This window comes from Anser brachyrhynchus (genome assembly GCF_964034855.1).
Source record: "Anser brachyrhynchus genome assembly, chromosome: 3".
Classification (NCBI taxonomy): Eukaryota; Metazoa; Chordata; class Aves; order Anseriformes; family Anatidae; genus Anser; species Anser brachyrhynchus.
Genome location: NC_137696.1, coordinates 106,692,105 through 106,709,116, shown reverse-complemented (window position 1 = coordinate 106,709,116; position 17,012 = coordinate 106,692,105). Strand labels below are relative to the sequence as shown.

Below are 17,012 nucleotides of genomic sequence, written 5' to 3'. Positions count from 1 at the left end.
AAGCCTGAAAGCTTTTCTTTTCCACTTCTCTTCTTAACTGAAAGTGAAGTCTGGTTTTGTGCATTCTCTACAATAAAGAAAGATTTGGAATTTATGTACCTCCTTCTCTACCTGTCACTCTGCGCTAATTTTCATATCTTGGTGTTCATCCTCTACTCTTTCTCTTATCTTCCCTTTAGCCTTGTCTCCCCATTCCCAGTTGTGTCATCCTAGCATTGTCCTCCACTAAGTCCAAATGGAAAAGTGAGCTTCTCTGAAGCCCTCCCTGGCTTAAAAGGTTCACCACAACTTTTCAAGGAGGAATAACTACATGCAGTACTGTTTTCTGGATAGAAAGGATTAGCTTAGCTCACACTTACAGGAAAAATCTTCCATGTTAGTATAACTTTAAATATTCACGTTTTATTGGTTTATTAAATAATTTTACTGCAGTTTTCTCAGCAAAAACTGGCAACTGGGAAGAAGGGATATCCTCACAGAGATGGATAAGCTCATGTTTTATTTATAATGATTAATACATAAAATCAAATAGTACCAGAAAAGAAGTAATATTTGCTTCCTTGATTTTGTCATCTGGAAAAAAAAAATAATAATAATAATAAGCCTTCTCCAAATACAGAATTGAAATGTAGAGACAAAAATAAACAGGATAATTAATAAAACACTGTTGAAACACTCCCATCTTTAGACAGATAACGAGACTATTATTGGGCATTATTGATCAGTATCTATCCTCTTTAAACTTTGATAGCTCTCCCAATACACAGTCACTTTTTCTAGTCAGAACAGTTATTTCTGCAGAGATCTGTTTAGCTGCTGAAGTGGTTTCTCCACCTACATCTTGTGTTTGCCACTTGAGATAAAATTTTACTTTTTACAGGCAGGAAATTCACTGCCTGAGTGTATATTTGTTGCTTCATCTGTACAGGAGTACTACCTCTTGCCTTGCCTTTGCCCTTGCCCTTGCCCTTGCCTTGCCTTGCCTTGCCTTGCCTTGCCTTGCCTTTTCCTGCTTAGACTGAATCTGTCCTCTTATAAGAACTCAGCAAGACTGACATTTGGAAGGCTATAACCCATTATACAGTTTTCACTCATTTTTCTCTTAGAAAACTACTCTTTGTTTCAAGAGTAATAATCACTTCCATTCATGTTATCTTTTTTTTCCCCTTTCCCTAGTTTTCTGTTGTTTGTCTTTTTTTGTTTTTCCTTTTTTTTTTTCCTTTTTTTTTTTATTATGTGGGAAACTTAGTAGAAGTTGCCATTTCAATTTTTCTTGAATACTAAAGTTGTTGAGCCTAGTAAGTGATTTTGTGTTACAATTCAATACTTGATGCTAAGTAAGTATTCTTTGAATCTTCAAATATTTTTTTAAGTTTCTTGATGTTTTATCTAATTTCTATATGGAAAATGTGATTGCAAGGACCAGACATGATGTATTTGGTGTAATGTTAAAAATGACTAGAGCCAGTCATTTGTAAATAACAGTATTTTATTAACTTGTCTGCAATGTTATGGTAAAATAAACTACAGTTTACAATGTGTTATTAAATTGCAAGTTAGTGTGCAAATCTAATTTAAATTATTAAAAACAAAACCAAGGAACATAGATCCCTAATATTAGTTCCCCTATAAGGAATAATCTTTCCCATTTTGTTCAACTAGATCCTTGGGCCAAGTGAAATTAGGAATCTCATGTGGTTTCAGTGGGTTTTTTTTGCATTTTTGTTTCCTGTATTTATTGCAGATTTCCACTTGGATACCTTATCTTTGATGGCAGCATGCATGCCTGGCCAGAACAGAACACCTTGGGCTCTGTTCCTGCACTTCTCAATACTCAAATGGGCACTGTAGGTTATACCTAGCATTTCCAACCTCATGTTGTGTGGTGTTATGATAATGTCCTTTGTATAGAAACCCATCATCTGCAGCAACCTCATCTCTATAGTCGCAATAAGTTTTACATATGGAAGTGGCTGGGCTTTTTTCTGTTAGAATAACTCATTCAGACTCTGGTAAGGTTGAGTCATTCCATTTTTCTCACTTAATTTTGTCAACTTTTGTCTCCAAAATTAAAAATACTTGAGTTCTGTTTACATAAGACCCTTCATCATTGTTTTCATCACTGAAAGGTAGTCTTAAAAGCATGTACCTTCTAAAAAGCTCCTTACAAGTCATCTGCATATCAGTACCTCTGATACTGTGAAATGTTCCATGCAGGCACAAAATTGTTTGCATGAAGCACCTTGCAGAATCAGGGCCTTAGTAAGTTTTCAATACCATGAAACACACTGGAATTAGAGGCTTTAATGTGCACAATGGCATTTAAAATACTCAAATACTTTATGGCCTCTTTCTTCTCTATGCACTTAATTGTTTAAAATAAAAGATATTGCTAGCCATACGTCTGCTGCTGTTTGGATTATAATCAGTGTTTTAAAGCCTTTGCCTTTTAGTTATAACCTGGAATAGTCTCAATTCAGATGAATGTTGACTGAATTAAAATATTTTTTTTCAAACGACCTGTATGACTTACGAGTCTAAAGTTTGTTTTCAAAAAGAGTGTAAGCACTGGGAATCCACATCCCTGCAACTTATATATCCCTTACTTTGAAAGTGGAATTTAGTGTCTGCAATAACAACTTAAACAGTTTTGAAGATGCTACCCTTAGTTCCAAGGCTCTTCACTAATCAACAGTTATTTCAGTGTGAATGCTTATTTGATGATTCATTTTAATTTTCAAAACTTTTCTCTTGTCAGTCATTCCAGTGCCATTCTGTGCAGTCCCTAAGCAGTTATTCTGAGAGGAGCACTTAATTGTGATTAATTATCAATGAATTTGCTTAGTTATGTTAACATGCCCAATGAATCTCTCTAAGGCCTTCTTGTCTTGGAGTCCTTCCATTTGTACAGTTACCTCTGCCTTCTTTGGGTTTGGTCATATCTCTTTGTCATTGAATGTGTCCTACATAATTAATCTCATTCAGCCTGGCATTTGCTTGTATTCAATTCAAGGGTCTTTTCTTTGGCACAATTTGGTTATTGTGCAAACTCCCATTGTGATGTTGATCATTTTTTGCTTCAAACCAACAGATCATAACCAATTGCTCATTCCATCCAGATCCGCAAAGATCTGCAACATGATGCTGTGGTATATCCCAAGTGCTGAGGCAATCCCCATGGGAAGTTGCATAAACTACACGGTTGCTAAAAGGGGAAATAAAAGTGCAGTGTTTTGCACTTTCTGTGTTTGGTCAGACTTGCCAAAACCCTTAATATATACCACAAAATAAAAGTAATATTGTCACTTGAAGTCCTAAATATGATTGCCTGGATCCTCAGTTGGTGTAAATTAGCATAGCTCCATTGCCTTCAGTGGAGTTACGCTAAAATACAACAGTGATGATCTGGGCAGATGCCCTCAGCTGCTCTCTTGGGTTAGCATTCATGTTTGATTGCCTTATTTAAATCTTTGAAGTTACAAAATCCCTTGCATTGTTTGGTTTCTTAGAGTGGCCAATTGCTAACTCGATTACTTGGTGTCTGTATCTGCACAGTAACATCTAATTTTGCCATGTGGTTAAGTTCACCCCTTTATTTTTTATCTAAGTGCTATTGGGACTTTATGTGGCACACATTTTTTGCAGCACTGTAGTTTCTATATCAATGTTTTATATCCCTAAAATATCCCATATCCCTCATAAACACCTCATCATAACCTTATTTTACAATATTTTTGTATTCCCAGTAAGTGGAATTTACATTTGCTCATCTGCATGTAAAAATTGCTCTTCTACCCTAACACACAGAGAATTTCCACTGCTTCGAAGTCTACTGGTTTCTCTCCTACAGATAACACTGTGCTCTTTCAGCATGGGCTTATTTGGTGTACACTGTGTGAAACAACCTTAGATTTTGAGGAATGTGTTAGCACTGGCCATCATTAATTAGTTTTATAATGTGTAAGCTCAACTGTGCTTACACTGCACTCAGCTCCAGCAGTATCTATTTTCTGTAATAAAAAAGAGGCAGAGGAGGACTGCTGGAGAAGCACATTACTATTGTTATTTATTTATTTTTTGGACTGTGGTAAAAAGGGAAAAAGTTGGGGCCTCAAATAATTGAGTCTATAAAAAAAAAAAAAAAAAGTGATTTCCAGAATTATACTATTTACATTGTTTTATTTAAACAATCAGCTGTAAAGTAGTCAGAGTGATATTTAAAATGCCATCTTCAAACTTCAGAGATAGCACTATGCTGAGATGAGTGGAATACAGTTTCCAAATTTTTAGGCTGCAGTTTAATGGGGACATCATTATGAAAGCATACGATCAGCTTAAAAGAGCTATAAATATAATTTATTCAAAAGATTAGATACTGGAGCACTTCTGTATTAAGTAGGAAAGGAATCAAATCATACAGACACAGTTTATAAGAAAACCAAACCACAGTCATTCTTTGTTGTTTTGCTTTGTTTTTTACAGGTAAATAACTATTTTTTTTCCAGGCCAGTCAGTCTGGCTCTTTTCTTGAACACATAATTCACACCAAAAAAAAAAAAAAAATTAAAGCAGACAGTGTATGAAAATCACAATTTAATTCATTTTTTCCTACTAAACAATGAATGAGCCTAGAGATTTTTTGTTTGCTTGTATAAACTGACAATACTTAAAAGAACTAAAATGACCCTGTGTTAAATGCAGTCTACTGAATGTTGAATTCAGAGTTTAATACGTAAACTACATATAATTTCCTTTTTGGCTATATGATCTGAATTTATAATGCAGATGTGAGCATATGATAGATATAAAAATGAAAAACTATGTTGGACATTTCTTACAAATATTTATATATTTTTCGTTTAAGTACCAGGGTTATACTTTTTAAGGGTATGAATTCAATATCTGCTATTTTAACTACTTCACATTTCACAAATAAGTTTGGTTATAAAAACTGTGAATGTTGGGTACTCTCTGGATACTGCAGAGATACATTGCTGGTTTTGTTCCCCTTGAATAAAAGTTATAAATAAATTATGAAAAAAAAAAACAGGGAATTCATAAAAATTGTATTTAAATAACAAAATCATTTAAAAAAATATAGATTATGGGTTTTTTCTCAAGGCTTCTCCAGGAACCATTGTAGGTGGTGATTTGTTTTCCTCTGATGCACTAATCAAGAAACATCTGTCAGGAAAGCGTAAGTATGTTCCAAAAGTATAGGTGCAGTGGAGGAGGGGCAAGCCTTGTTTTCTAATAACACCCAGTACACTTGTTGTGACTTAAGTGTAAAGAATCTGAAAGAATGGAATTATTATTTTTTCTTTATTTTTTTAAGCCAGCTAAAATTTAATCTTCAGAAGTCATTTACAGAAAAGGACCTCCAATGTTTCTGAGACAGTCTGAGGCTTGATCCAGACTTAGTTGGCTTTGGATCTGAGATTATGTTCGGTAGCTGTAAAAAGCTGGCCCTGAGCAGCTTTTTTTTTTTTTTTCTAATGGAGTGAGAACAATATTACAAGGCCAAATTCCATGCATATCCCCATGAGCAGAATTTGCACTCCTTACACTAGACAAAAGCAGTTTCAGGTTGTTGTTGTCATAGGCAGGGTCCCATTAAATCATTACTTGTTTTAGAAGAAAACATTTTAGAGGTATTAATAAAATCTTGGTAAGGAAGCTCTTTAACTTTTGCTTGACTTCTATTTAATACAATAAACCTCCACAAATTAAAATAATGAGTAATATTTAATTCATATGAGAAGTAATTGTCTACCAATTTATATACAAAATTTATATCCAGAATACAATGTTTTAACCATATTTTACCTGATTTTAATTCTTTTTTGAAAATGATGATATTAAGCATACTGAACCGACAGTAAATGCTACTGGTTTAAAAAGAAGTAATAAGTAAACGTATAAGAACCATTTATCTCCATTTTTTGAAAAAAATCTTGTGATTGTTAATGTATAACAGACCAAATGTGTGTATGTCTTCATATAAATCCTTATATAATCAAGAATGAAGTGGAAATGTCTTTAAGGTCAAGAAAAGCTTTTTGTCTGTTCACATCAATGAAAATATTTTCCATTCCAAAGTAAAGCAACTGTTATTAATTTTATGGTATTTATGGTATTTTATGAAAGGGTGATTTTTTTCTCCCTGGGACCAGGCTTGTTCATAAATTTCCCTTAGCATAAAAAAGGTAAATACAGCACATTCTAAACACGCAACTAACGGATTAAATTCTGTATGAGAGGTACAGTGCACAATGAGTACTGGGAAGTGGCAAACTATAGGAGACATTTCTGAACGGTGTAGTTTGATGGCTAACCTGTTCCACAGTCTTTCATTTGACCTTCTTGAGATGTTGTAATCATCTTGAAATTTATGGATTTCCTGTGGCTGTATGGGTGCTCAGACTGGAATTCTGCCTATCCTTGATTCATTGCAAGGGGTTTCATAAGATGCTCTTCTTCCGTGTAGTATATACCTGAGGATCACAACTTCTGAGCTAATCAAGACAGAGAATTTGTGTTTCAGCTGTGTTCCTGCCCAGGTATTATTCTCCAAATCCTTGTCAGGGGGCAGTTAATTAGCAGGAATCTTTATGAGGATAGTGTTTTAAAAAATAAATAAAATTGTTTGAATACAAGATGTAAATACTCACCTTGGAAATAGAAAACCTGAAGACAGAAAATAATTAATGTTTGCATGAGATCTGTATCAAAACTAACTGAGTGAATTAGAAATGAGAGTAAAGAGCAGTAAATAGATACTCAGGGATATTTGGCTATAAGCACACAAAAGCAACAAGTGGTTTTGGAAGAGGAAGTGTTTTGTTAAAATAAATAAATAAAAATAAGAAGGAAACCTCTTTCTTATAAAAAGTGTGTAAAAGTTGTTAGCCTCTCACTCAACTCTACTTTTCCAATTCTACAGAGTATGAGAGCTCTGACCCTAGGATATAATAGAGCATGAGCACTTCTCTCTCTGCCTGTATTCCCAACCGGGAGCAAAGTGTTTCTGGGAGAGAGCGAGCTGTTTTATACACTGCACTGTGCAGCCTCACAGTACCATTGTGCTGCACAGCCATTTATCCCTGTTTGTAACCTCTGACCTCTCCAGCACTCTGCACGGCTGTTTAGGAAGCAATTCCTGCAGCTGTTAGACTGCAAAATTAAAGTGGTTCTTTCATGAAATGTTTACAGTATAAACTAAGCTTGCACTGCCTAATCTTATGGGAGTTACAGAAGGGGAAACTGTACAAAAGCCTGGCCTTTCTGCCTTTGTTAACTTTAAGGAGAAAGTAAGGAGGGCCAAAGTAAGAAAAGATACTAGAGAATATCGCCTGACAATAAAAAGCACAATTCATTTTTGAGTGCTATAGTTAATGACACCTTGGAACATTCTTATGAAGCTGGAATTATTACTTAAGTGCTGTTCAAATACAGTCTCAGATTCCAGCACAAGGAGTAGTTTAGCTTGGAACAGTTTTAATGGTCTTATCAGAGGTTCCTGCCCTGACTGAAAGGATGTCTCCTTTGTTCACATGAAGTGTGAACTGCTTCATACAGTTTGACAGGTTAGGGTGAAATGGCACCCATTTCAGGTCATTGAATACCATGCTGAAAGCTCAGTTGTTTCTCTTACTGCTATCCAGACAGCTGCAATACCCTGTCAAGAGGGACAGGAAGCTCAGAAGCAGAGGCAGTTGAATGCCTGGAGCAGAAACTGGGAACGTTTTCTCAGGCTACACAGTCCCTCTCTGAGCATTCATTAACTAGGCAAACTGGACTTCATAATCATCATTTTAAATCGAATTGTTGAAATTTTTATACAAAAGAATTAGCTGATGTTTGAACTTGAATTATCAAGAAAGGGTTGGAAATCAAGTAGAATAATAGGTCTTGGTCTTTCCAGAAATCAGTAATGAAAAGTTGTGTCTGTGCTCCCATAAGAGGCCAAAGAGTATGCTCTCTGATAGAGCATTAAGGATCTATTCAGACCTATAAAATCATGCAAAATTACCTCCAGAAGTTACCTACTCCAAACTCCTGCTCAGGCCAATAATCCATTTGGAGCAAGTTGCTCAGAACCTTGTTGAGTGTCTCCAAGGCTGGAGATCCCACAACCTGTTCCAGGGTTTGCCCAGACTTGTGGTATTTATTTATTTATTTTTAATGAGTTGGACTTTCTCATGCTGAAGCTGGTCCCTGCTACCTCCTTATTCTTCAGCTGTGCACCTCTGAGAAAACTTCTGCTACGCCTTCACCAAACCCTCCTGTTAGGTATTTGTAGACAGAAATAAGATTGTTTCTTACACAATAAGATCATTCTCTTCCTAGTGAACAAGCCCAGCTCTAGCAGCCTCATATATCAAGTGCTCCAAGACCCTAAACATCCTGTTGCATCGTGCAGCAATACAGACTTGTGACTCAGTGTTTATAGTTCTCAGAGTGCTGGGAAGGGTACAGAAGACATTGTTCACTCCTAAGTATTACTTCATTAGGGTTGATTTGTCTGTCCGCTGCCTGTCTTCTGAGACTACCTCAAGACAGTAGGATGGAGTACTTGTAACATAGCTCTAGTTGTGCTCAACCTGTCCTCCTTGCAGATAGGTTCTTGACTGGACTTGCAATAAGAATTTTTGCTTCAGTATGCCATTAAGCTTTGCTTAACATTGCAGGACTAAGGTAATTTAAGGCTCAAGTAAATGCTGAAGTTATACTTAAAAGTCAATGTAGATGGAGCATGAGTCTCAAGTCAATCACACCAAAACTTACAGCATGCCTGAGAAGCTGCTCAAAATTAGTATAAACTCACATGATAAATCAGTAACAAAACTGGATTTCCCTTAGCTGTACTGTTCATTAGCCTTCTCACTAGACCAGACTGCCTCTTACAGTATGATATAATTCACACTTGGTATTTTCACATTTCCTCACTTGGGCTTCTGACAAATGTTTGTAGGCCTAGAGGGAAAAAGATGTTTGTTTTCATAAAATAAAAACTGAAGGATTTTACTCTTTTGCTGTTGACTCTTCACCCCCAAAATAGAAAGTAGTTCCTGTGCTTCAGCTGTCTAGAGAAGTGAAACACTTGAGGGCTTGATCCCCTTTTCCAAACATTAACCTGTCCTTGTTGTTGGATGGCACATGTTTTCAGATAGAAACCATACATTCAGAAGAGATTTAGAAGTCCATCCAATATAGGAACTTTATACTAAAATAACCCTTGTTCACATTACTAATAGGTACAGCATAGTGAGTGTGCATGGAACAAAACATACCTCTTAGGCTTATGGTGCAGTTAGTCTCATAAACACATTTTACACTAAATTCCTGGCGTAACTTATCTTACCGTATTGAATATGCACTGAAAATAATCTTCTTCGTTTCTCTTTTGAAACAGAAGACTAAGAGAAAAGCTGTTAATAGTGTGAAGAAAATTCAAGCCCATTACATTTCTGTCATTTGGATGATTTTTTTTTTCCAAACTTATGAGCCCTCATTAACCCCTTTATATATTTTCTATATAACTCAAAGATGTTTACCATCATATTCATTTATGGCTTTGCCGTAACGCTAGGCTGAGAGAACTCTTGTTAGAGATGGGACTCCTGTTTCTTTCTAAATTATAAAGGGCTAGAAATATCACAGATGTTTTTGTAGACTCAGTCCTTCATAGCAATATTAAATGAACTAATTTGAAAGAGAGCATGTAAATTGGAACTTCTTCAAGCTGTTATTCTTTCCATCCTTCCCACTCAGCCTTTCCTTTCTTTTTTACTTTATGTCCAACTATCCCTGTTCCTACTCTTCTAGGTTACTTCTTTTGATGAATTATGTGTGAGTGTACAACTTGAACAGTTATGTTCAAATGAAAAACAGATAAACAGAATAGCTAAGGAGTGTCTAAAGCCAGGAGGTACACCTTCTTCCCAACAACAGTAGTAGATTGTTAAGGCCACAGACTATTGAAAGTTTTTAGTTTGTTTCCTCTGCTTTTAGTAGTCCTAATCTGATAGGTTTTTTTTCTGAGTCTTTCTTGTGGAGGTGCTGAACTTTTTGAGTATTCCAGATTTGTAGATTTTGAAGTCATCCCAAACCTCCAGGAAACTCAGGAAAGGACACATTCAAGGTCATACTGCTGTTCCCACTACAGCCTTTGGTATTTTCTTCACCAAGGATAAGATGTACATAGTACAAAAGAGCAGAGCATGAATTGTCTGAAGAAGTAGCAACAGAGACAGCAGTTCAAGAATGATGCTATTGATAATTTTATGGTGTTCAAGGCAACCAGTTAGGCTACTGACCTAACCATAATGTAAATCCTTTAACAGGGAGAAAAATCCCTACTTTAAATAATACATTTTTAAAGTATTCAACATTTGGCATAATATAAATTTAAATTTGTGTTAAAATTTGCATTACATCATAAATAGAAAAGCTAGACCAGTTGCAAGAGCTTTTGAAGATACCTTCCAGGGTAAAGAATTCCAAAATGCTATGCCTGTGCTATTGTCTTCAATTGTTTCTCTCTGACCTCTTTTCACATACAAGAAGCAAAAGAAATCAAGTCACTCTTCTTGGCTGTTCTGCAAACCCTGATTAGAAATCTTGCTCTTCAGTGACTGAGTGGCAGATATTCTTGAGAGAACTAGTGGTTCACATTTTGTAAGACCAACCAGCAACAGGACACTCTTCAGAAACAAATGTGTCCACCCCGAATTACTGAAGAAAAGCCCATGTATTTCAAAGTCATACTTACCCTTACTCTGAATTAACTTTCAAGCACAGGTTTGCAGCAGTATTATTAGGAGACAGAGAATTTGCATGGCTTTGCTCCTAGCTGTAGGATGTGTTGTCTTAAGGCTATCTCCTTTTGTATTTTTCTCCATGCCTCTATAATTGTGTGTTATTCCTTCACTATAAAAATGAAGCTTTTTCAAAGCATGAGGTGTTTGGAAATGAACATTTGAATTTGCATATGTTGGAACTGATTCATCCCTGGTGCCAGGAAGTGCTCGCTGTTGCAGGGATGGGATGTGCAGCTGGCCAGTGCTGCCTCCAAGGCAGGCGATGCTGGCAGAAGAGAAAGCGTGGGCAAGGTGCCCAGGGAGAGAGCTGATTCACAGCTTCCCCCTGGCAGCTTCTGTGAACGGAACACCCCCTGGGTAGTGCACAGAAGTGATTTCACATTAGGCACTTACCATGCCTTTGGCAACTGGCATGTTAGGCAGTATATGCTGGTGCTAGATGTGAGAACAGCGGGCGGCACATCATGGCACTTGCTGCAGAGAGGCTGGGAAGTCCTGACTGCTAGCAGAACAGACAGCACGCAGAGGTGGTAACTGAAAGCACAGTATTTTTTCTAAGCAATATAATTAATTTAAAAGCATCATGTGTATCTGTGCATGCGAGTGCACAGTGATATTTTAAATGCCAGCATGATGCATTTTAGTCTGCTTATAGGAAAATGGATTTCAGTTTAATTAAGAAGCATATCATGTTCTTTCTCACCCACACACAGTTCAAAAAATGCAGAAATGCAATACAGATAGTACCAGGAGCTAAGGACACAAAATTATACATGCAAAAAGTCAAGGAATTAATTAAATTTTACCTAAGGAGGAGAGTATGCTGCCATCCCCAGTTTAGAACCGTTCAATTGCTGGGGATTTATAGAGGCAAAGAGAGAGACAGAGCAATCTCTCAGCAGAGATAGAAATGACTGAAATTACTCCGTGAACCCTCTGAGCCAAAATTATTTTAGTCTCATGCCTGGACTAGCTCCATAGGCCTGGCATCATTCCCTTACGGATAGAAAGACGGTACAATGAAAGTGGTAACAACAAGTCATTCCATGCCATGTCTTTCCGATTTCCAACCTGAACGTCTCTCGATGTCTTCTGAGAGGGCATGGTAGTACCCCACCAGGAGTGATCCCTGACTGGATTCCCTGATCTCTTGACTATTCATTGGAACTGCACTGGATCCAGTCCCTGTGAACAAATGATAAAATAGATTTTTACTCAATTAATTCATTTGCCATACCAACACAATTGACAGGGGATGGGTGATAGGGGAACGAGGACGGCCTCTGTTGTCCTTTCTTCAAATTGTCTTCCTTTATATCTCTTATGGTTTTGGGGTTTGGGATTTTTATTTATTTATTTATTTATTTTAAATTTCCTATTACCTGCAATAAGGACTTTCATGTCAGGATTCTATGTAAGAAATGTTAGCAGTATTTTACATATGAAAAAGCAGCATTTAGCACTTTTGCTAAAACCAAATATGTGTGATTAAGTGCTCCTTCTTGTTAGGCTGAATACAAGGAACTAATTAACATATGAATCTAAATTTAACTTCCTTTTTATTTTTGGCTTACAACGCATCTTTGTGAAACTTTGATCTTTATAAGTGTTTAACTTCACATGCTTTCTTAGGTATATTTGTGAGGAGTAGATCATATGTTTTGCCTGGAATATGAAATCATAGACTCAATGTCCACTGAGATTATCCATTATCTGCATACCTGTCCCACAGAGTTTTTGTCTCCTTTTGAACCAATTTAAATAAGCTTCAAATGAGCTGTGAATGTAATTTTCAGGAGCACCCAGTGCTAGCTTGGTTGTGTTCCCTTTGAAGCCAATGATAAAGCTTGCAGGGACTTTAATGAAAACAGAAGAGTGGAAGAAAGTGACTCATTGTGTCTTGGCAGTCAAGAAATTCAGTGTTAAGGTTTCACCACGCAGAGCGATTTCTCCCCTGACACAAAGATGCAATGTGTACCCAGTCATTTCAGCTATGTAAGAGGGCCACATGCGATGCAGACTAAGGGAAAGACAAAATCAGCTGGGAGAAAAGAGCAGGACGACAAGGAGGGTGATGAGTGAAGACAGATAATAGAAGGAAACAACAAAGAGGAGGAAAGGAATAAAGAACTGTCAACTTCAAGGTTATTAGAGTCATGAAAAGAGGAAAGGATGAGGGAGGAACAGAGAATGAAGACAACAGCCAAAGGGTACAGAGAAGAAAAATGTAAAAGGGAGAAAAATAAAATTGAAAAATGACAAGAAGTGACAATGAGGAAGAAAATGGAGAGTGCAAAGAGGACAGAGCCGGGTTCTTTTCAGTGGTGCCCAGTGACAAGGCAAGAGGCTGTGGGTACAAAGTGGAACACAGAAGGTGCCATCTGAAAAACTAGGCAGCACTTCTGTGCTGTGCAGGTGATGGAGCACTGGCACAGGCTGCCCAGAGAGGTTGTGGAGTCTTCTCCTTGGAGATCATCAAAACCCACCTGGATATGGTCCTGGGCAACCTGCTCTGGGTGGCCCTGCTTTGGGGAAGGGGCGGGCAGTGGACCAGGTGATCTCCAGAGGTCCCTTCCAACCTCAACCATTCTGTGATTCTGAGATTTTGTGAAAAGGATCTGGAAAAGGCAGAAGTAAAATGTAGAAGAAAAACACTATGGAGGAATACAGATGGAAAGCAAACTGGAGACAAAAGTTAAATGGAAATCCCTGTTCCACTGAATGGAAAGGATTGAAAATGAAGAGAAAGAGTCATCAAGAAAGAAAAACAATGGTGGAAAATGTGAAAAAGAAGAAGTGATAAAAGTATGTAGATGTGCAGCTTAATTGAGGAAAATTAAGAGAAAATAAATCCATCCTAGCAGAACAGTTTTAACAGTTTTTCACTGCAAATAGGTTGTATAGGTAGAAGGTTTCTGTCTAGGCAGTGAATGAATGGAAGTAACAACACTAAAGTAGAAACGACAGGGTAAAAGTCGAAAAGCATCTGTGTTCCTGCTGGAGTTACAACAGACACTGTCTTTTCTGTGGCTTCTTGAGGAAAGGAATCATCAACGTTCCCACTTTACATGCTTAGTTTGAGCTTGATAATCTACCACAGTGCCTGAGACAGAAAATAAGATTCAGAGATTTATACATCTGTACATACTGCCTTCACAGCAATATCTAGGACAGTACTTACTGGCAGAGTTACTCTGCTCAGAAACGTAAATGCAAAATGAGTTGCTGTTTACAATCCAGTTCCTACTAAGTAGGAGTTTTCATAACAGTAGCCCAAACCCTGACTGTTACTGAAACACCCATGGCCTAAAAGTTTCCACTGAGGACTGCACAGCTCTATTTATCATCTCTCCTCTTCCCCTGGAGTCCTCCATGCAGGTCAGTGGTGTGTGGTGTAGGAAAGAGTCAGATTATTATTGTTATCTCTTTGCCTCTTTGGAGTCAAACATGGGACTTGTTTATCAAGAGCTGCACATATTCTTTTTTTTAAAAGCACTCAAGTTTGTAGAGGCATAGACATACCATAAACTTACCAGACCTTATACCAAACTGTTTCTTCATTTGACAAAGTTCTTCATCCCTTCCTTTTCTTGTTCAGTTCCCTTTTTTACTCATTCCTCACACATTCAGTTCAGGGAACTGCAAATACAGTATCTTTGCAGTTCTACTTTTGTAACTTTTTTTTTTTTTTTTTCTGGACTACCCGACTAGAAAAGAACAATATTTTGTTTATGAATCTATATGTAGTTTCAGAGGAGATATGGCTTTATAGCTGCAAACAGAGCAGTGAATAAGAATATCTTCTAGCCTGTTTTCCCCTTCTGTGTAAAGTCATTTAGCCTCTGTATGCCCCAGTTTTTGTCTGCTAAATCCTTTCCTTCATCAAAGCACTATTGTGAGATTTTATCCATTAATGTTTGTAAAATACTTTCAGATCTTCAGATGGAAGATAGAAATGCAAAGTATTATTGTGTCTGTCTTCCAGCCTCCCAACCTATGAATTCCATTCCTGGTGATTCAGTCAAATAAAACAGAATTTCAAATACATGAAAACCACCAGACAATAAAAAATTCTACATTCTGCTATGAAAAAAAAATCCCACGGGAAACAATTATATTTCTCTAGGCTTTCTGAGTCTTCAACAGAAAATCACATCTATACTATAGAGATTGACAGCATGGTCAAAATAAAACTATGGGGAAGATATAATTTTCTGTTAAATTCCAATTCTTTTGCAGTGTGGAACATTCTAAAGGGCCATTCTGAATTTTTGTACAACTTACTGGTTTATTCCCCATCTCAATTCAATATGATTTTTCTTTTGGGTTGTTAGCTACATCAGTTTTAAATATTTAATGACTAATTTATAGGATAAACATTCTATGTATTCGTTTACGTATGGTAGGTATGGTAGTTACTTAAGGCTCAAGGGAAGATTGGATCCACAACATAGTAGATGCAAAGTGGTGTAAAACACACCAAAAAAAAAAAAAAAGATAACATCAAACTTTAGAACTGATTACATTATCTTACTAGTAATAGGTTATAAAAGATATATATTATCTACCCATTGCAATAGAATCCTAGTACAGTTTGATGATAGGTCCTAGAAAGAATAGCCATCTGATGGCTTTTGGCATCACCAGTGTGAGAAAAAATAATGGCTTAATTTCAGTTCTAAAAAATCAAGCATCCTCAGTACAAAACCAGTATAGAAGGAATTTGCCATAGCCATTATTGGCAATACTCTTCATCTTTATTGGTGACTGTTTTTATTTCTTTATTTGTAGAGTGTCTATAGAGTGTCCACTGAGTGCTATTACTAATCCCCAGAAAGCTATAGCTAAAAACAAGTACAGAGATAACATACAAACCTGCCAATTCATGTTAAAACTACAGCCTAACTAGATAACATGTCCTTTCCATAGTGGAAACCAAGTGAACTGGCCTTATTGATAAGGGCAGTGAGGCTGAAATGACCGTCTGGTGTGATGAGGAAGAGGGCTTGGCGCAGGCCATAGAAGAGTGGTTAAAGGGGAAAGAGACTGAGGGAAAGGAGACAAAAAGGTATATTGGTTACAGCTGCTAGAATTGTCTCTGATGTTTAAATTAAACATTATCACCCAACTAGTGAAAAATAATCATGTGACCTAACTTCTGTTTGGGTGGTGTGCTGAATTTGGGCTTGTATAATTCTACATCCAAGATTTCCATTTTGATTTATATATGTATATAAACCGGCCAAGCTCTGAAGACAAGATTTGACTGAGATGGAAACAGAATTCACTGTGTTGCTGAATCTCAGTAACACAGGTGTTTCTTACAGAGACGAAGCCTGAGCTTGAGCCCAAACCTAAGCCTGAGCTCAGGCTCTGGGCTATGCTCAGACTGCTTGTACTGAAAAAAAAATCCATGAGCTCTGTCTTCTAACAAGGGAAGTACAATACTTCTGATTCTGAAAAGCCATTGTAATTTTGTAGTAAAAATTCTTGACAGGAAAAAAAAAATAGATTTTATATTTTATATAGAATTATTTATATACTATATATTTATATTATATATAATTGTATATAATTATATTTATATATATATTATACATTATTTATATAGAATTTATATTACAGGTTACTATATCTCTGTTTTATTGGAATTTTAGAGATAATTTATATATTAAAATCAATCTTAAAAGTAAGTCAACCAAAGTTATACACAACAAGAAGGAAAAAACTACTTCTGTCCTCTCTTAGCACCTTTGTGTAACAACATTTCTGTTTCCATGCTAGCTGATCTATAAGTTATTTAAATATGCAAGTTGCGCATCAACTTATATAGCTCCTATATATCTAAATAAAAACCTGGGAATATAGGTTTAAATGCATATTTTATTTGTAGTCTTCTGTACTGAAGTAAGCTGTCTTTTCTTCTGAGCTGAGCTTGCATCAAGTCTTTTAAGCATTGGCATTTGGAAAAACCCTCTCAGAACCCATTTGGGCATTGCATCCATTTCCTCCACAGTCCCAGCAACCTCCTTAAGTTCTTTCAATTGTCTGGAAGCCTTTTTAATTGCTGCACACTCTCAGTTCTTTTTTCTGTGAAGAATGAGTGATAGGGCTTAAGTTTATTTATCTCATTTTGTTTTTCACCTTTTCTTTATTCCTGCTATTGAATCTAAGCCCAATACTGAATGC

General features: G+C 36.6%; 1 protein-coding gene across 35 annotated transcripts in view; it reads left to right on the top strand.

Annotated features, from left to right (window-relative positions):
• Nucleotides 1-17,012, top strand: part of MYT1L (myelin transcription factor 1 like) — a 331,277-nt gene that overhangs the window by 279,120 nt on the left and 35,145 nt on the right. For 2 of the 35 annotated variants that reach the window (XM_080588553.1, XM_080588554.1), the window contains one exon: nt 1,745-16,331. The exons of the other annotated variants lie outside the window; for them this stretch is intronic. In XM_080588553.1, coding sequence (XP_080444679.1) covers nt 1,745-1,862 — 118 coding nt within the window. In that variant the 3' untranslated portion in view covers nt 1,863-16,331. Of the gene's footprint in view, nt 1-1,744; nt 16,332-17,012 lie in introns of those variants that run through there. 35 annotated transcript variants of the gene reach the window in all.